This window comes from Caretta caretta, chromosome 13 (assembly GCF_965140235.1).
Source record: "Caretta caretta isolate rCarCar2 chromosome 13, rCarCar1.hap1, whole genome shotgun sequence".
NCBI classification, from domain to species: Eukaryota; Metazoa; Chordata; order Testudines; family Cheloniidae; genus Caretta; species Caretta caretta.
The window spans coordinates 2286500-2306665 of NC_134218.1; the positions used below are offsets into that span (position 1 = coordinate 2286500).

Genomic DNA, 20166 nt, shown 5'->3' on the forward strand with positions numbered 1-20166 from the left:
TGGTGGGGCACCTGTGCTCTCCCTGAGACACAACCTCTCCCAGAGCTGTGGTGGGGCACTGTGGCTACATGGACCCAGTGCAAGACCCGTGAAGTACAGTTGAGACCTGCAAGTGACAGGCTGTTTCTGCATCAAGGTCTCTTCCCTGAGGAACTGCTACAATTGAGATTGTACATTTAAAAAGTGATGTGAATCATTCTGTTCCTTGCAAACTAAGGGGTTGCTACATCCACATCCTCCCTTCTCCCCTTCCCCCCAACATTGCTGCACGTGTGGGGGCAGCAGTATCCCAGAGGGGACTCAGTAGGGGACATACAAGTGGTAGTATCCCCATTGCCCTCCACAAAGGGAGGGCAGCTTTAAATTCCAGCGGGGACCTAATAGGTAGAGGCAGCATGGGAGATACACTGGATCATTGCATCCCCTGGATGGATTCCCTGGTCCTGCCCACTTACAGGGCTGTGACTGCCTGCTCCAGGTTCCTCCATTGCAATGATAGCTTGCCCTGGTGTACCATTGCTCATGGCTGATTTTGTCCCCAGGATTACTTAGCTTGCAGAACATAGGCAGTGAATGGTGTCCCTAGCCTCTGTTTGCCAGAAGCTGGGAATGGGCAATAGGGGATGGATCGCTTGATGATTCCCTGTTCTATTCATTCCCTCTGGGGCACCTGGCACTGGCCACTGTCGGAAGAGAGGATACTGGGCTAGATGGACCTTTGGTCTGACCCAGTATGGCCATTGTTAAGTTCTTTATCGAACCCTAGATTTCTCACTTCACCTACAAGTTTTCAAACTCCCCTGATGTAATATGTTAGTTTGGTCAGTGTTTATCCGACTGGATCCATGGACCCCAGTAACTCGGGGAGCCCTTTCTGGTGGTTTGGAGGGCAACCAGAAGAGATGAAGATTGCAGTGGGGAAGGTTGGGTACCAAAGAGACTGGGAGAGCGGAGCATGGTTGGTTCACAAGATTATACCACGTAATTTTCTATAGAATGACGTTGCCCTGAGCACACCCCCCTCTGTGTAGGATGGCTGTTGGAATGTCTCTCATTGCTGCTTTGTATTTTTCCATGGTTACAGTCTCTCTGTGTAGCACACTCTTCCCGACTGTACTCCTGTATTTTCTCCTGAATAACAATACTTAACAGGTAGCAGGTATTTCAGTGTTACTGTTTCTCACTGGCCAGCCCCCTCCCTCTGGCCCTTTCCCAGTGTTATTGTCCAAGTCTGGGCAGCTGTGCCCTCCCCCGACTATTGCTGTCTCTCTCTCGGCACACAGCCTCTCCCCGGTTATTGTAGCTCTCTCGGCACAGTCTTACGCTGCCTGTTCAGGAGGTGTGTTCCCCCCAAACTACAGCATTTCTCTCTGGCCACTGCCTGTCCTCTAGGATGACAGTCCTAGGCTCTCACAGCCTACCGTGCCCAGGCTGACTGTCTCTCTCGTTAGAAAATGGATGGGCTCTGTCTGCTCCTCCCCACACCCACTCTCCACCCCGCGCCTGTCTCTCTGCGTCCCCCCACAGTGTGAGCGCGCCGCTGTCCCGCCCCCGGCGATGTGTGTCTGTCCCACCCCCCGTCTCACTCCCTGCCCCCCACGCGCGGTGTGGGCCAGCCCCCCCCCACGGCCCCACATGCACAGTGGGGCTCACCCCGTCCAGCCCGCCCGTGCTTCCTCCTCAGCAGTGTGTGTAACCCCCCCCCCGTGTCCGTCTGTCCGTCCCTGCAGCGCTTCCCTCTCTTCACCCCAGAGCCCCCCCCCGCCCTGGGTCATCCCCCCAACCGTGTCCATCTGTCCCTGCAGCGCTTCCCTCTCTTCACCCCAGTGCCCCCCCCGCCCTGGGTCACCCCCCGTGTCCGTCCGTCTGTCCCTGCAGCGCTTCCCTCTCTTCACCCCAGAGCCCTCCCCGCCCTGGGTCCCCCCCCCCGTGTCCGTCTGTCCCTGCAGCGCTTCCCTCTCTTCACCCCAGAGCCCCCCCCCGCCCTGGGTCACCCCCCCAACCGTGTCCGACTGTCCCTGCAGCGCTTCCCTCTCTTCACCCCAGTGCCCCCCCGCTGCGTGTCACCCCCCGTGTCCGTCCGTCTGTCCCTGCAGCGCTTCCCTCTCTTCACCCCAGAGCCCCCCCCGCCCTGGGTCACCCCCTCAACCGTGTCCGACTGTCCCTGCAGCGCTTCCCTCTCTTCACCCCAGTGCCCCCCCCGCCCTGGGTCACCCCCCGTGTCCGTCCGTCTGTCCCTGCAGCGCTTCCCTCTCTTCACCCCAGTGCCCCCCCCCGCCCTGGGTCACCCCCCGTGTCCGTCCGTCTGTCCCTGCAGCGCTTCCCTCTCTTCACTCCAGAGCCCCCCCCCGTGTCCGTCTGTCCCTGCAGCGCTTCCCTCTCTTCACCCCACTGCCCCCCCCCGCCCTGGGTCACCCCCTCAACCGTGTCCGACTGTCCCTGCAGCGCTTCCCTCTCTTCACCCCAGTGCCCCCCCCGCCCTGGGTCACCCCCCCCGTGTCCGTCTGTCTGTCCCTGCAGCGCTTCCCTCTCTTCACCCCAGTGCCCCCCCCCGCCCTGGGTCACCCCCCGTGTCCGTCCGTCTGTCCCTGCAGCGCTTCCCTCTCTTCACTCCAGAGCCCCCCCCCGTGTCCGTCTGTCCCTGCAGCGCTTCCCTCTCTTCACCCCACTGCCCCCCCCCGCCCTGGGTCACCCCCTCAACCGTGTCCGACTGTCCCTGCAGCGCTTCCCTCTCTTCACCCCAGTGCCCCCCCCGCCCTGGGTCACCCCCCCCGTGTCCGTCCGTCTGTCCCTGCAGCGCTTCCCTCTCTTCACCCCAGTGCCCCCCCCCGTGTCCGTCTGTCCCTGCAGCGCTTCCCTCTCTTCACCCCAGTGCCCCCCCCGCCCTGGGTCACCCCCCGTGTCCGTCCGTCTGTCCCTGCAGCGCTTCCCTCTCTTCACCCCAGAGCCCTCCGCGCCCTGGGTCACCCCCCCCCCGTGTCCGACTGTCCCTGCAGCGCTTCCCTCTCTTCACCCCAGTGCCCCCCCCGCCCTGGGTCACCCCCCCCCCGTGTCCGTCTGTCCCTGCAGCGCTTCCCTCTCTTCACCCCAGTGCCCCCCCGTGTCCGTCTGTCCCTGCAGCGCTTCCCTCTCTTCACCCCAGTGCCCCCCCACCATGGGTCACCCTCCCCCGTGTCCGTCCGTCTGTCCCTGCAGCGCTTCCCTCTCTTCACCCCAGAGCCCCCCCCCGCCCTGGGTCACCCCCCCCCCCGTGTCCGTCCGTCCGTCCGTCTGTCCCTGCAGCGCTTCCCTCTCTTCACCCCAGAGCCCCCCCGCCGCGTGTCACTCCCCCCGCGCCCCCCGCTCCCCCCGGGCCGGGAGTGACGCGCTCCGCAGCGCCAGCCCCTCTCGGCGGGCAGCAGCTGGTTGTCAGCCGCTCCGGAGCGCGGCCGGGCCAGCGTCCCTCCCGTCCCCGCACCGAGCCGCCGGGCTGGCGCAGGCCGGCAGGCCCCAGGCGCGGCCCCGGCCCCGCAGCAGGTAGGCACCGGGCCCGGCTCCCCGCGGCGGGCGGCCGGGCGGCCGGCGGGGGCCGTTGAGCTGCGGGGCCGGGGAGAGGGGGCCGGGCTGTGCGGGGCTCCGGCGGCCGCCGCGTCCCCGTGCGGGGCCGGGGTGTTTATCTCGGTACCCTCGGGCTGGGCGGGGGACACAACTGCCCCCTGCCCGGGCCCGCGGGGGGCGGCCCGCCGGCTGGGGGGCAGGCGGTGTTCCGGGCCACCTGGCCCGCGGGGCTTGGGGGGTTGGGGGGCACAACGGGCGCGGGGGGGTGTTGGGGGCGCTAGGGGTGGGTTGGAGCGAGTTTGTTGGGGGTGCAGGGGGGTCACTGGGAGTTTGGGGTGCACACAGGGCACGGGGAGTTGGAGGGGTTTGTTGGGAGGTGCACAGGGGTCACTGGGAGCTGGAGGGGTTAGTTTGGGGTGCACAGGGGCACTGGGAGTTGGAGTTTGTTGGGGAGCAGGGATCACTGGGAGTTTGGGGGGCAGGGGTCACTGGAAATTGGAGGGGTTTGGTGGGAGGGCACAAGGGTCACCGGGAGCTGGAGGGGTTAGTTTGGGGTGCACAGGGGCACTGGGAGTTGGAGTTTGTTGGGGAGCAGGGATCACTGGGAGTTTGGGGGGCAGGGGTCACCGGGAGTTGGAGGGGTTTGTTGGGAGGGCACAGGGGTCACTAGGCGTTGGAGGGGTTAGTTTGGGGTGCACAGGGAGTTGGAGTTTGTTGGGGGGCAGGGGTCACCGGGAGTTGGAGGGGTTTGTTGGGAGGGCACAGGGGTCACTAGGCGTTGGAGGGGTTAGTTTGGGGTGCACAGGGGCACTGGGAGTTGGAGTTTGTTGGGGGGCAGGGGTCACCGGGAGCTGGAGAGGTTTGTTGGGAGGGCACAGGGGTCACTAGGCGTTGGAGGGGTTAGTTTGGGGTGCACAGGGGCACTGGGAGTTGGAGTTTGTTGGGGGGCAGGGATCACCGGGAGCTGGAGAGGTTTGTTGGGAGGCGCACACGGATCATTGGGGGGGTTGGATGGCGCTAGTTGAAGGTGGGGTTGGAGGTGCACGCAGGTCAGTGGGGTGGATGGTGTTTGAGTGGAGGGGGACGCAGCTCATTAGCGTGAGTTGCAGCGAGTTTGTTGGGGTGCGCGCATGGTGTTGGGGGCTTGTTTGCACAGGTCACTGGGGTTGGATGGCGGGGGAAGTTTGTTGGGGTCCGTTGGGGGCCTAAGCTCAGGTCACTGGGGTTGTTTGGGTGCATTTGGACGGGGCTAGGGCTGGACCGGGCTGATGGTGAGGGGGTGAGCTCTGGTTAGGTGGCGGCCGGGGCTTAGCAGGAAGGGTTGTATGTTGGGGATCAAGGATTTCATGGCGGGTGCTATGTGTTGAGGGGGTTGCATGGGAAGGGCTGTTTTGTGGGGGTGCACCGTCATGCACTGCTGGGGGGAGGGTTGCCTAGCGGGGTGCAAGGGGGAATTGCGGAGGACGGTTGTGGTTGCGGGGCGAGTGTCCTGTGCCGGGTGCGGGGTTCCGCGTGCACCGCTCGGCACAGGGGCGTGCAGAGAGCGTGGTCCCGTTTGTGCCGGGGGGGGGGGGGGGGAAGAGATTTCGCCGTTTTTTAAACTCCCCCTCTGCGTTCTGATTCCATCTCCCCCGGTTTCAAACCGAACCCGGCTGGCGGTGGCTGCTCCTCCCTCCCTGCTCCGCTTTCCCGGGAAGTTCTCATTAGCGTCTCTAATTAGCATTATTCCTGGAGAAAGGTTAAGGTTAGAGCGTCCTTCCCTTATCGGGAGAGCTGCCTCCCCCTTCCCCGGAAGAGCACAAAAGCGCAGAAAGTGGGAGGAGGCAGATCAATGGGGGAAGCTACAGACCCATTAATTCACAGGGAACCTTTCTCCCTCCCTGAAGCATCGATTTTCCCTTTCCCTGGTGCACAGGGCAGGAGAATAATATCACGCTGCACCTAGAAGGGGCTCAGGGCTTTAACATTTCGCTGTCTCTACGCCTTATTTTCCTCCCATTTCTGGTGAGGGATTGTGCTGGAAATAGCTTTCTTCCTAGAGGTAAAGCCCTACTTATGGGTCAATCCCTGCTTCATGCTGAAACCCCTGCCTACCAGGGCTGGAGCTATTTACACACATGCTCAGACGGATTTGCCTTACTGATCTATTTATTTACATATATTTGGATGAGTATAAATGGAAAGAATGAAACTTCCTTCCTTTCAGAGTTCACATTTCACACTGCATAGATCTCAGCCCCACCTCTGTGTATAGACACTACATTGGAAATAATCTTACAAACAAATAAACAGCCTTTTCACTCTTTAGGCAGTTTGGTTATTTTTCTGTATTTAGCTCATAGTATACAATGGAAACAGGCTAGTCAATTTCACCTGTTCATAGTTTCTAGCCAGTTTCATTTCTACATTTTCAGGCATTAACCCAATAGTCCCTTGGGTTTGGTGGGAAACGGATTGTTAGAGTCTGTTCTTGCACTGTTTGCCACTGCTATGAAAATATATTGACCAAAATGTTCCTATTGATTATATGTCGTGCAAAAATATGTTTTCACAAAACTTTCAATTTGGGTCTAGATTGGACCTGGCAACATCTCTTAATATCTATATACTCAGACCATCACATTTTTGATCATTTTTTACGGTGTCCATGGAAGACTTAAAGTATCCTTTCATTCTGAGCGATTTATGGGCTTGGAGGTTTAATCATGTCCTTTCATATAAAATCAAATACTTGTTTGGTTTTGACCAAGATCTGTTTGCATGAAGGTGGATTGAAGACTTGCACCTTAAACAGAGTATTCAAACATATATAATGTTAATAGTACCTGGCCGTAGCTGTAGTTGCTTGGAAAATTCACACTTTTCCCCTCAGTATCTTACAGTAGCGGTTTTTCAACCTGTTTTCATTTGCGGATCCCTAAACATTTTCAAATGGAGATGCAGACTTCTTTGGAAATCTTAGACATAGTCTGCGGATCCATAGGGGCCTGCGGACCTCAGATTGACAACCACTGTCCTATACCCTTTGTTCAGCACCTCCCAAATGAACAGCAAGAGCACCTGAAGATTCCTCCCAGCCCAGAGGGCAGACATTCAGAATCTGTTGGAAGAATGCCTGCTCCTCCTTGCCTTGGGTAATGACATCTGGAATGTGCATGTGCTGGTTAGTAACAGTCTCTTTTGGGGTCTTTTTCCCAGAAGAAAAGAAAGATCTTAGGAAGGAGGGAAAACATAAGACAACAGAGCTCATGAATATTCCCTTTTCATGTAAAATATTCAGCTAGGTCTCATCTCACCTGATTTGGGGAACTAGTAAGAATAAATTCTTATTTTTTCATGTCCTAGCAAGGGCTAAGCAGCTTCTTTCCCCTTACTCTATCACACAAGATCATTCTCTTCTAGGGTGTAACAGGATTTACTATAAGTAAGAACTCTAGTCAACCTGATAGGAAGGGCATTCATAATATAGTGTTGGTTTGTAATGTATAGAAATAGGTACCAGATCTTATGGATTCCTAACTCTAAAACTGAATTGAATCAGCAATGCTTTAGCTTTGTTGGGCTCTGTGGTGCATTAATTGGCTGCTACAATATCCAGTGCCTTTGACCTGAGGAGTTTTATCCTCCATTATTAAGCCTTTCTGTGAACTGAAGTGGTTAAGTTAAGGTCAGATGTGGTTCAGTACCTTCTTGGCATGCTCAGAAGACTGTGTTTAACACATGCTGACATGGAGATGAGGCTACCCTTTTGGTAGGGTATTCCCCCAGACTGATACTACGGTCAAGGGGGCCAGCGGGAGGTGCCGTCCTTCAAGACAACATTCTGGTAGCATTCTCCCAAGTTGCTGCTGCGTACAGGTAAAGCAGCTACAAGGGCAGGCAACTATGCCACATGGAGTTGGTTCTAAAAAAGGTGGCTGACTCCACTGTAAAACTAACACTGGCAAATGGTGACTATGCTTGTCACCTGTCTGAGTGAGGTGGAGCAATTGGTATTTCCATTGAAATTTTCTTTTTGCGAATACAGACGAAGACGGCTGCTACTCTGAAATCACCACCCTAGATTTTGGTTTCTGGAGTCCACAGAAAAAACAGGCCAGGGTAGCGTGTCATGCAAAAAAGTAGAGATATACTTCTAAATAAAACCAGATAACCTCAAAAAGAAAATAAGCAACACAGCAACAACAGTTCTCAGATCCTGGAAAATAAATTGTGATAGAGGGTGTAACTGACTTTGGAGGCATTTGCAAACCAGTTCCAGAGAAACTGAGCCTACCTGTAAAATAAGCCGGTTACTGATATCGCCTGCATATATTTACAAGGCATGGTTATAAGAAGAGCTTTCCTACCCTACTCAGTTTCAGCCTGTGGTGTGAAAGGTTGTTCTTTAAGAAGTTCTGAAGAGAAAAGATTATTCATGAAAAAGGGAATCATTGTCTGGTGATTAAAGCACAAGATGGAGTTCTGCAATCTAGGTTCTGTTCCTGGGTCTGCCACCAACTCACTCTGAGGCTTTCAGCTAATCACTGCAGCTATTGGTGACTCAGTTTCTTCAGTTCTGAAATAGGAATACTATTGCTCTAATTCAAAGAGAAATGGTGGGGCTTAAAATTTACGAATGTTTATAAAGTGCTTGAAGATTCTTGAATGGAAGATACTATAGAGGTGCAAAGTATTATTAATATTGCACATGCATTTTCTTTTGCTAACTAGAATACCTGTTTAGATCAAATACATCTGTAGAGCAGATGTGAATATTGGACTGGAGAGAAGGAGAGTGGCAGTGATGTTTTTCCAAGTCCCTTGCTGTACCTGGAGTCCTCGTTCAGATATTTGGGTGTGGCCCTGTGAATATACTCGACAGGCACTCGCTTTGCCTTTCAGAAAAGGAGCTGCACGAGTATTTCATGACCCCTAATCATTCAATCCCATGAACACTAGAAATGAAGCAACAGAACTTTACTGCAGTGTGAGAAGATCTCTCCTGAGAGCTGGAAAGGGGAGGGATAAGGGAGTGGGAGGGAGGAAGGAAGGTTAGGTTAGGAAGGAGGGAGCAAGAGAAAGAAAAAGAGATTGTGCTAGCTGATTAGGGCAGCTGCTGTTGCTTTCATCTGTGTCATGACTGGCATGGTACGGGTGAAGAGAAGGCAAATCTGGAGCCAGGCTGTGGTAATGGACTGTGTTCTTTTTTTAATGAAAGTTTCATTTGAAGTTTGTTTACAGGAAAGAAGAAATTAGCAGAGAGAATTCTCCTGAGAATCCAGAGAGGAAAAGAATGAGCTGCCTGACTCACAGGCTGAAAGGGAGGGGAAGGGCAGATTATATTTACCGTATTGCTCTGAATTGTAGCTGGTGCTACTGTTCAAAAATTTCACTTAATCTGATGAGGCTTCAATAAGCGTCTCCACTGTCCAGACACAGGATTGGTATTCAGAGCAAAATTAAGAGGGGATTTTTCCATCAGATGTTTTGAACTGGCTTGTTTCATTCGTTTTGACACCATGCTGTATTCGGGTGCACGAGCCTTTTTGTGCTGCAGCCAGAAAAATTATCCCTCTCATACAAGCTGAAATGTAAGCTATTACTGGAGTCCTAGCTGGGGAAAAAAGCTGTAGGTTATTGTTTGGATGGGTCTCGCATCACTGGAATCTTCGCTGGCATAAGGAGGGCACTGCCAGGAGTCATTGCTGGCATTGATAGGGCATTGCAAGGAAGTCACAGAGCTCAGGGCCTTATTTGCTTTGACAGGATACTCTGATGAGGAAGTTTGCAACTGCCACCAGTGTAGTACTAGCTAGTAGTGACAGGACACTGCTAAGGGCATCTTAAATGGCTAAATCCAGAACTTGTGTTAGCAAGGCAGCGAAGGAAGATGCTACCTCTCACATCCATGACTCTGGGCTGTGTTGCAGTTTAGAGAGACTGGAAGAGCACCAAGGGCTAAGCAGCTCCCAGGGCAGCATTATTTGGGTGCTGCTGCAAGGAACTTCAGGAGCCATTGTGTGTGGTTGTGATAGGACACTGTTACGAGTTAGCTTTGGGTGATGTATTGATTGGACACTACCAAGAGGCAGTTCCCACTGCTGGCTTTATGTGTGGTATTGATGGGGTACTGCCATGTTGCTGGTCACACTGCTAGATCTGCATGCTGCAAAAACGGGGCACTGCTGCCAGGAACTTAATCCTACTGGAGTCTTTAAATGTAAATGCTCTTGTTCTCCCAGTTGGAGTCCAGGCTGAAAAGGTGCGGAGGACGCCTGCCTCTGTAAGGTTCCACCTCAATAGCATGGTCTTTTTGCTGATAGGTCATGTTAGAGACTGCTAGTCATGCCCTGAGTCTTATTGGACTTCAGTCATTTTCAGCTGGGTCAGTTTCTTTCTCGATGTCTCTCGGATAAATTAATGCGTTGGATAACAGGCCAATATATTGTACTGAGGGGGATTTTATATGTAACCCAGCGTTTCACAATACGCTGATAGGAAAGATGCTATATGTACATGTGTGCATAAACATACATCTGTACATATGTACTAGAATCCAGTATCCGATGGGTGAGCTTGTGGGTGCTGAGACAGGGCAGTCTCCTCTAGAATTTGCACCTTAAAGATATTTTCTTAAGCATGGGCCTGGCCATTTTCATTCAGCCCTGCAAGATGCACTCTGGGCCCAGTCCTTCTCTTGATGTGGACTGGTCCAAAGGAAAGCTGTGAGCAGCAGGAGACCTTGGCATTTAGTCTGTCCACTTAAGATCATTGTTCCAGGTTAAGCTTTGTAAGGATGCCCAGATACCATGGTGATGGTCGGTTGGTGTCTCTCTCTATATCTATATATAATGTTAGCAGTGGAAGATCCCCTTCCAGTTCAGTCTATGCGTAAGAAGAGAAAAAAAAACAAAAACAAAAAACCACACAACACAAACAAACACGGCAGCAGTTCTCAGAGCCTCAGCAGTTCTCAGAGCATTCAAGGTAGCAGAGTAGACATTCCTGCTGTGGCTGGAGCCAGGCTCTGAAGCCCAGGGAGGGGAGTAGGTCTCAGAGCCCAACCAGGAACATCTACACTGCTATTTTTAATGCTGGAGTGAGAGCCCTGCCTATCTAGGTCTGTAGACCCAGGCTCTGACACTCACTGCCCCAGGGTTGTTGGTGTTGTGTTTCTTTTTTTGCAGTGTCAACATACATTACCTATTATGAAACTAAGGGTATCAGATTAAAACTTTTAGAGAATATTTAAGGTCATAGACACATATCGAATAGGCATTATTGTCCCCAGCCATGTCAGTTCACGTTTGTCAAAAATGTTATAACCATGAATTGCAAATGAAGACACAGAGAAAAGTTGTATGGATCTTAGCCAAAATGCCAAGAAAAAGTGCTGTTTACCCTGAGTGTGTCCTGTTGGGCCAAGCTGCCATGGGTTTGGAAGCATGTGTGTGCTTCTGCCTGGGTTCTAGTCGTGTATGTCCATACTTGGTTGGAAGCAGCATGTTTTAGCACTGTCATGTGAGCATGAGTGTGCCCGTGTCCTTCTAGTGCAAGAGTGCACGTGTGGTTAGTAGAAGCCTCCCCGTATAGCTGTGCCCAGTGTATGATTTTACAAATGTTCAAGCTGAGGCTGTACAGAAGCTGTAAATTCCAGGAAACTCCCTCTGAGGCACAACTCAGTGAGGAGGGGGTTGGGGGAAGGGAGCAGGCTAAACCCAGCAATTCCTGCCCTGAGTGCGCAGATGGCTCTTCAGGGACAAGGAAGGAAGAAAGGTCAAACCTGTTCTTACAGAATTTTGTTCACAATTTAAAAAAAAAAAAAAAAAAAGTCTGCCGGAGGCAGAGCAGCTTTACAAGGTGCAGGTGGTGGTTGGAGGGGCACTTACTTGGTGCAAGGAAGAGGAGTGGGGATTGGTATTTTGTCCAGTGCTCAAAACGCTGGAGGGAAATGGAGAGGCTACAAGCCCGTGAAAGGTTGTTTTAAATACAAGGCAATAGTAGCTAAAGCAGAAAGTGACTCTGGGCACGTGTTCAGTGTCTCCACAGCTTTTGATGGGGTCTCGGTCTTATTTTGGGAGGGAACAAGAGAAAAGGCAGAGAGAGGAACCATTACAGCACATGTGTTGCACATCCCCATGTTATCAGTGCTTCCTTCGTTACAGTGTGTTGCTGTGGCCTCTGCTTGGAAGGCCCAGCTCTGTGGTTCCTTAGCTCCTCCTTTCATTCAGAATCTCACTGCTGCTTTTATAATGCTGATGATTTTGAAATCCAGTGGCTGACCTTTTGGCTCTGGAAGCTATCCAAGGGCTGTGTCATGAAGCACAGTAAAGGTTAGAAAGGAGGAAGAGAAAGAATGTCCTTGCAGCAGTGGGAGTGGGAGAGAGGAATTTAATCTATGCCATAGGAAAGTCAGTGGGATTGCCGAGTGAGGGTGTCCATGACTTCTGAAATGGCATGTTCCCTCCTCAGTGCTGGCAGTTTTCAGAGCAGCAGGACTAGTGAGTAGAGCATTATTTATAATTAAAAAAAAATGCAGGCCTCACTCCTGCTACAGATTGCAAGGGTGCATTTCACACTATCGTGGTGTTGCGTGTGGTTCATACATGCTTGTTCCAGAGAGTGGAAGAGCCTCCGGGTCACATCTTGGCTTACCCAACTCCATGGGTTTCTCTCTGCGGTTAGACATCCCTTTCTGCAGGGGAACCCAGAAAATTGGGGTTCTACAGATGTTTCTGGATCGTGTCTGGGCTCGCTATTCCCCCTCAGGTCCCATTTGCATCACTTTCATGGTGTTACTGTGGCTTCTTTGGCATCTCTGGCCCTGGCCCTGCTGAAAAGTCCCAGGAATCTGCAGGCAGATCCAAGGGCCTGTGAAGCCTTTGAAGATCTTAGTCTCATGCTGAAAACCAGAGGTTAAGCGTTAGGCTGCAGGTTCTTAGGCCCTGTCCACACTACAGGCATATCCCCTGCTGCTGTGTATGGGCATATCTCCATGGAAATCAGAGCTGGTCTGCAGATTTTCACTAAAAGAACAGGAGTACTTGTGGCACCTTAGAGACTAACCAATTTATTTGAGCATGAGCTTTCGTGAGCTACAGCTCACTTCATCGGATGCATACTGTCATAGATTTTCACTAGTGGCTGATCTGGCCTGACCCTTCCTGCTTGGTTAGAGAAATGGTGGTGGTGGTGTTTGGGTGTGCGTTTTTGGTTTTTAAACACAATGTTCAGTCTAATACTTTTTGAAACCATTTGAAGAAAGTCACACCCTGTCTGCGCCACTTGCAGAGCCATTTATCTGCCACGGACACACTGTAGTGTCGATGGAGATTAAAGGGTAAACTGCAGGGCTCAGCCATCCGCTCCTACAGGATGCAAGCTCTTTCTAATTGTCCTCAATTACAGACTGAGCCATTCCTCAGGCACGTCTTCAAACAGGAAGCAGAGCACTGGTGCTCTCCGCAGGGGAAATGCTACCTAGCCCAGAGCATGATGGGAAGGGCTATTTTCAGAGTCCCCAAATGCCAAGAGGTGAACACGTTTCTTTGGGGATGCAGGAGCTGCTGCACCCCCAAAGGGATGTGGTCAGGAGCTTCAAAACCAAAGCAGATTTAACCCTTTTGCCGTTCGCTTTCAGGATGAGACATCGGTGAGCAGCGAGGATTTTGATATGAACGACGCCACATGGATCTCAGCTGACCAGCATCTTAACTCCAGTTTGAGCCCCAGTCAGGACGAGAGCATGCGCAGCCCTCAGAATCTCCACAGCCAGGAGGATGGTGAGTGCTCCTGATGTCCATGGGGCAGGGGAAGGGAGGGCTGCACGTCTTTGGCATAGGCGGTTTTTAGTCACTCATTAAACTTTAACTGCTCCATTTCAATCAGATGTCTCACCTGAGGGATGGATTTCATAGCAGTACGTGCCCAGGGACTGCACTGGAGTCAGACCCCTCTTGTTGGTACCACGTGGAACTAGTGTACTTTCCATCTCTCTCAGTGCTGCTGGCACCTGTCTGGCGATACTCTGTTGCAACTGCTGGTTGTGATAAGGTCTCTGTGGGTTGGGGCATCGCAACATGGTTCTAAGTTTTTCATGAATCCAGATAGTGGATAAGAGACACTTCCTGCGACAAGAGGCAATGGAGTTACCGTGACATGCACTGGACACACTTGTTCCTAGAGCTGAACACATTGGCAGGGCTAGAATCAGGTCTGAGCACTGTGATGCAGGAGGTGCAGAGGGAGGGATGAAGGAGCATGGCAAGGCCCTGAGATATGGGCTTCGCAGCCGGAAGCATTCAGTTGAGTTACACGTTTCGGAGTGGTTTTGATCCCCAAGAAGAAGCTGGATGCTCAGCAGTGGGAATGGGATGCAGAGATGAGAAGCGGGGGCATCTGCCTGGGTAGTGCAGGTAATTGAGAAGGGTCAAGGCTGAGCAGCATGGAATGGGTGGGGGGGAGGCAGGCTGGTAAGGAGGGGTGTTGTGCTAGCTCCATGAAACACGTTGGCTTTAAAAAAGTAACTAAGGGGTGGAAGTCGGAGTTCAGGTCAAAGTTCATCTCCATGGTATTAGAATGAGAGTCAGACTGCTGACTCTGCCCCATTCTCAAGTGGCTGAATCCCTCATTGTCTCCAGAGGGCTCTGTGCAGAGGCAGTTTGAGAGCTGATAGGAAGTGGGTGCATCTTGGGGTAACTCAGATCAAGTTAGTGGTGCTTTAAGAGGAGGGACTGGAAAACCACCCTGTACTGTGAGAAAGAAAGGGCTTTTGGGCCAGCATATCTGCCTGGCGTGGGTTTTAGCCACTCATGGCCAGAGGCAGAGTGTTGGTGCCCTGGTGCGTTGTCCACTCAGATACAATGGGGCAAGATTGGTTTATGTTGCAAAGCTGCTGTTTTGAGAAACTGCTGTCTTTAAAGCTAGCAGCGCCTGCCCAGTAGGCTCACACAGGCAGCAGTAAGGATGTGAAACTTGCCTGCTCTGCAGGGTGTCCCGGTGTCAGTGGTAGAAGACAGTCTAGCCTTTCTCCCCCCCTCATGAATACATCGCTAAGCCCGGTACAGTCCAATTGCAGCACGGTAGGTGGAGGGACCTGTTGAGGTTAACACAGCTTGTTGTCACACCACTTCAAGTGCTGCAGAAGTGATGCTTAGAAGGGCTTGGCATCAGGCTGTGCCATCGTCTATTGCACTCAGCACTCTGTTCTTCAGCACGTACTACCCTCCACACCTATGGTTCTAGACTCGTATTTCTCTACTCCACTGTACTTTGCAGCTCTGGTGACAGAACATTTCCCAGCCCACGGTTTGTGATGCAGCATTGCATTCCAATGCCTGTCGTTCATGAATGCTCTAGAATGAAATGCTTTGGATCCATTTCCCCAGCGCTGCAGTGTGCTAAAGGACAATGGTTTAGGCAGAAGCTTAAGATTTCTTCACTGAGACTAAAGTTTTGTCTCCCCACCCACTTTGGGAATTGCAGTGTGAGTATAATGGGAATAACACTTCTCTCTCCAAGGGCGAGTATCCTTTCTCAAGGATGCACAGCCCACAAAAGCTCTACACCCCGGATGGTGAGTGCTCCTTATTTTTGTGGGGCTGTCATGGTGCAGGTGTCAGTATAGGACAAGGGGAGGAAGGGCTGCAGATCTTTGGCACAGAAGGTTTATAATCACTCATTAAACGTTAAGCATTCCATTTCAATCAGGCTCCACACCTATGGTTTCTGCTTAGGGAAACCCTCTCTTCTGTAGCTCCTTTCATTCAATTCAGGGGCCGAGTAGAGTTTAAACTGTACATGTGATTTCTTCTCCCCTGTCGAGTCTGTGCACATGCCTTAGGGTCTCTCTCATATGGGTCAGGGGCAGGAGAGTGATGGAATATACTGATCAGAGGTGATAGAGACAAAGAATAAGCATGCTGGCTGTGGAGGACACTTTAATTGAAACCAGATTATTGGGGTCTCCATTAGACTGGCAGATACTATGGAATTTTACAGGACTGACTAAGAGCTAGGGATGATTTTGTATTTCCAGTGAATACCAATGGCCCATATCACGTGCTGGAGTGAGTTTAGGATGTGGACTGGTGCCACTGGGATGGAAGGCCTTGGCCAGTCCAGTTGCCAGCAACATCAAGAACAGAATCAGCCAGAGGGTGTGATGGGAAGGGCTGAGAGGGGAGGAATGAAGTGATGCTTCAGGAACAGGAGACAAAACAGAAGTGAGGAAAATGTGATGGTGGGAGGGATAGTCCAGGACAACAGCTACTGAGAGTTGGGGAAATGGAGAGGCAAATGGGGCTTAAAGGGAGAGAGAATTTAATGAGCCACAGTTTTTAAACCATGCCCATTTCCTTGGAGTCCTGGGTCAAGGGTCTGTCCCCTTACAGCTATTGAGTGGATATGGCGATTTTTTTATTGCCCAAATTTGTCTATTTGTCCATAGGACAGGGATAGTCCAGAGAGTAGCAATGCAAACACCCTGCCCCTGACCTGAAGGGGCCATGACCCCTCCCTCCCCAGCTGGGTGGACGGCCAGGACCATTCAGTCCTTTACCCTCTCTGCTGAGACGGCCAACAAAGGGACCAGTTAGTCCCCATTTTGTAAGGGGTTTTGGGATGGACATCTGTCCACTAGGAACTGGATTGAGGCCATCTGCTAACAGCTTTGTCACAACAGCCCTGGGTTGGATTCCAGCGGGTGAAGGGGCAACTCCCTGAACAAACACTGCACTACAGCAGGAGTTGCAACTGGACAGCGCAAACACACTTTGCATTTAAGTGCCAGGTCTTGTAGGAGTCCGAGTGAGTGCTTTGGTCTCCGCATTGACTAGTGAGGGCTGTTGTTTTCAAGACCTGATAATGGCTCCAAAACTGTGGCCATGGCTTACTCCAGCAAGCACAAGAAACAAGTCATTGGCTGGGTCAGTAATAGGGCAGGATGCACAGCTGGAGCAGTTGGCAGGAAGGGATGTGTGTGTCAGATATTTTGTTTGACAAATAGAAAAAGAGGTACCCGCACTGTCAAGTATCTCACAACATGGAGCAGAGTCCAGTTTCCTTCCTTGTCTTTTAAACCCTCCTTGGACTTGCCTCATGAGCCGTCTCCGTTTCAGTTCTCTCTGTTGCTCCCACAGTCCCAATGCCAGTGGTGTGTGAGCACCGTCTCCTCTGCAGTTCCTGTCCATGGGAACAGGCACATTTCATCTTTTCGCTACATCTCATTAGAAAACATTCCTATCCTTCCTCTTCTGTGTCTGAAAATCTCTGTCCTGCTATTGTTTAGCTGTAAAGGCATTTGCAATACACATTCCATGAAAGACTGTTTACAAAAGAAAGTTGTAATGCACAGTTGCCATCTAATCAGAGGGACCCAGTGCTAAGATCATGAACTGTAGATAGATTTCAAAAACTTTATTTTAAGGACAAAGCAGCAAGTTCCATGATTTGAAGAGCCCTACAAGGAAATGCTATACAGAACCTCCCGATTGGTTTGACAGCCTGTTCTGAGTGCGATAGTGGGTGTGGTGGGAGGGTGCACAAGAGGCAAGTTTGTCTTGCCTTGGGGTGTTGGTGTCTGCTAAATCTTTAGGGAGCAATAAGCAACTCAGACAAAAACCACCTTATTCTGTCTCAGTGCTCAGAAACCTTGGCCTGCTATTATCCTGCTGCAAACTGTGTGTTAACCTTTGAAACAGCAAAGGGACCCAATTAGAGCTAATGACTTTGGTACATACCAACAGGGATAGTAAAAGACACTGTCTGGGAGAATTTCAGAGGCCCTGTATCAGCAGCAGAGGTGGGGTTCACATACGATTGACACTGCTAACTGCATAAAAGTACACAGAGTGAGCCATGGGGTCCCACAGTGCACAGACTCACTGTACAGCACAGTAATAGTGCAAGAACCAGCTGCTTCCGTTTTCTTGTGTGTTACTCTAGAGTGGTAGATACGCTGGAGGGCAGGGATAGGATACAGAGGGACTTAGACAAATTGGAGGATTGGGCCAAAAGAAATATGATGAGGTTCAATAAGGATAAGTGCAGGGTCCTGCACTTAGGACGAAAGAACCCAATGCACAGCTACAGACTAGGGACCGAATGGCTAGGCAGCAGTTCTGCGGAAAAGGACCTAGAGGTGACAGTGGACGAGAAGCTGGATATGAGTCAGCAGTGTGCCCTTGTTGCCAAGAAGGCCAATGGCATTTTGGGATGTATAAGTAGGGGCATAGCGAGCAGATCGAGGGACGTGATCGTTCCCCTCTATTCGACATTGGTGAGGACTCATCTGGAGTACGGTGTCCAGTTTTGGGCCCCACACTACAAGAAGGATGTGGATAAATTGGAGAGAGTCCAGCGAAGGGCAACAAAAATGATTAGGGGTCTGGAACACATGACTTATGAGGAGAGGCTGAGGGAACTGGGATTGTTTAGTCTGCAGAAGAGAAGAATGAGGGGGGATTTGATAGCTGCTTTCAACTACCTGAGAGGTGGTTCCAGAGAGGATGGTTCTAGACTATTCTCAGTGGTAGAAGAGGACAGGACAAGGAGTAATGGTCTCAAGTTGCAGTGGGGGAAGTTTAGGTTGGATATTAGGAAAAACTTTTTCACTAGGAGGGTGGTGAAACACTGGAATGCATTACCCAGGGAGGTGGTGGAATCTCCTTCCTTAGAAGTTTTTAAGGTCAGGCTTGACAAAGCCCTGGCTGGGATGATTTAATTGGGGATTGGTCCTGCTTTGAGCAGGGGGTTGGACTAGATGACCTCCTGAGGTCCCTTCCAACCCCGATATTCTATGATTCTATGACTCTGCTGCTCCCGCAATGGGAAATGTGAGGTTCTTGCACATCTCCTGCCCAACTTGAATGTTACTCATATCTTAAGTTGCCCAAAAGGAAGTGACTGGATGCCCAAAGCCTGAGCAAAGATGAATGGGAACTTTTTACTACCAACTGCGAGAGCCATTTTCCAGGGCATCCTGGAGGGATTAATTTGCTGGGGTCAAAGAGATGATCACGGTATCACCTCCTGGTACAGTGTCAGTATACAGTGCAGAATTTGCCTTTTCCTCTCTAGGCATCCCATGCAATCATCCAGTCCAACAGAACACAAGTTACAGAAACTTGCTAGGCAAATGGGCCTTATGGCTTTCTCATGCCCAGGAGGTTACAGGGAGCTTTACCTCACTGCAAGGGGTGAACCGTTTTGGTTCTGCCCTTCTCCATCTGGCCGAACTTGTCAACCATAGAGAAGTATAGTGAAGTCTATCCATTGCGCATGCAGCCTGGAGGTCTGTCCCCATCTCAGCCAGAGAGTAATACCCAATGCCGCAGTGAATCATGGCACTAGGACATTGTATTTCTACATACTGCATTATGGTGCATTTACTAGTAGATTACAGATTACAAATCATTCAGACTAAATACCAAGCATTTAGGGAGGCAGGTCCCTGGATCATGTGTATTTATGGTGGTTTTTTACTTGCTAACTGGTTCCTGATGGTCTCTCTGGGGCTAGTATGGAGCAGCGAAGTCCCACCAGATTTTCTAGGAGTTCTCCCCAAAATGGATAATACATTGCAATCCATGACATTGCCACAAAGAACTGTCACCACTCAGCTACCTTAGTCAGGGATCAGGCTGCAGGTGCTCTCAGCACAAAGCATGGGGGAGGGAGAAGGGATCTTAACCCATCCCCACATCAGTTCAACAAAAAACAAAACAAAAAAAACCAGTCTAAGGAAAACCAGCCCTTGAGCGTAGACTCATTTCCCTACCGCAGGGAGTGGGCAGCACAGCATTCTCCTGTGTCACTGCTGGGACAGATCCCCTTTCAGCCAAGGCATGCCTTGGTACTGATCCAGTGTTTGATTGGCAGGGTCACTGCAGAATCTGTTCTGCGTCGGGGAGTGGTCACTAATCCCCACCCTAAGAGGAAGGACATGATTAACCTGCTTAGTGCTAAACAGGCTATCAGGGATGTCCCCTGGAGATGCTCCTCAAGGCCGGGGGAAGGAAGCATTTCCCTTGAGAATGTTTTAAGGAGGCAGCTATGGGGCAGATACTAGGGGTATTCCTTGGACATGCTCCTCGAGTGGGGCCTGGGAGGGGTATCACAGAGATTCCTTGGACCAACCACTGTGGATTGGGTGAGGGGTGAAGGCAGTACCCAGGACGTCCCCAGACACTCACCTCCTTTCTGGTGCAGTTTGTGCACTGTGGTGCATGGTTACCTTGGTGTGTCACAAGGCTTTACACTTCCTAAGCAATTTATTGCTGGACGTTCTGCTTGGAGAGGAGCCTCCCAGGAGAGCATGGGTCTAGGTCAGCACGTACCAGGAACTGGGGTTTACATTCATACAGCAAGTTCACCATTAGCTATCAGCATTGCTACACCCTCAGGTTACAGGCTTCTCAGGTGCCCAGGTCACACCTGGTACTAGCCTCCAGCATGATGTTACATGTTCCCCTCAGACATGACAAAAGCTTCACTCCCAGCCCCTCAGAGCTGCTGCACACTTTTCTGCTCATACATATAGGGCTGTAACAGGGTCACTTACCACATCCAGTAGCATATCCATTCCTCAGTTTCCCTTCCAGGCTGAAGTGTCCATCGGTGGTCATTGTGGTGCTTTCGGGCCCTCCA

The 20166-nt window shown here is 51.3% G+C and overlaps 1 protein-coding gene across 3 annotated transcripts in view; it reads left to right on the forward strand.

Annotated features, from left to right (window-relative positions):
- Positions 1-20166, forward strand: part of NOL4L (nucleolar protein 4 like) — a 102493-nt gene that overhangs the window by 57961 nt on the left and 24366 nt on the right. Inside the window, exons 1-2 of one of the 3 annotated variants that reach the window (XM_075118636.1) lie at positions 3408-3516; positions 13160-13301. In XM_075118636.1, the coding sequence (XP_074974737.1) occupies positions 13193-13301 (109 nt within the window). In that variant the 5' untranslated portion in view covers positions 3408-3516; positions 13160-13192. Of the gene's footprint in view, positions 1-3407; positions 3517-8590; positions 8707-13159; positions 13302-20166 lie in introns of those variants that run through there. The other 2 variants (XM_075118635.1, XM_048819468.2) reach the window with 2 other exon arrangements.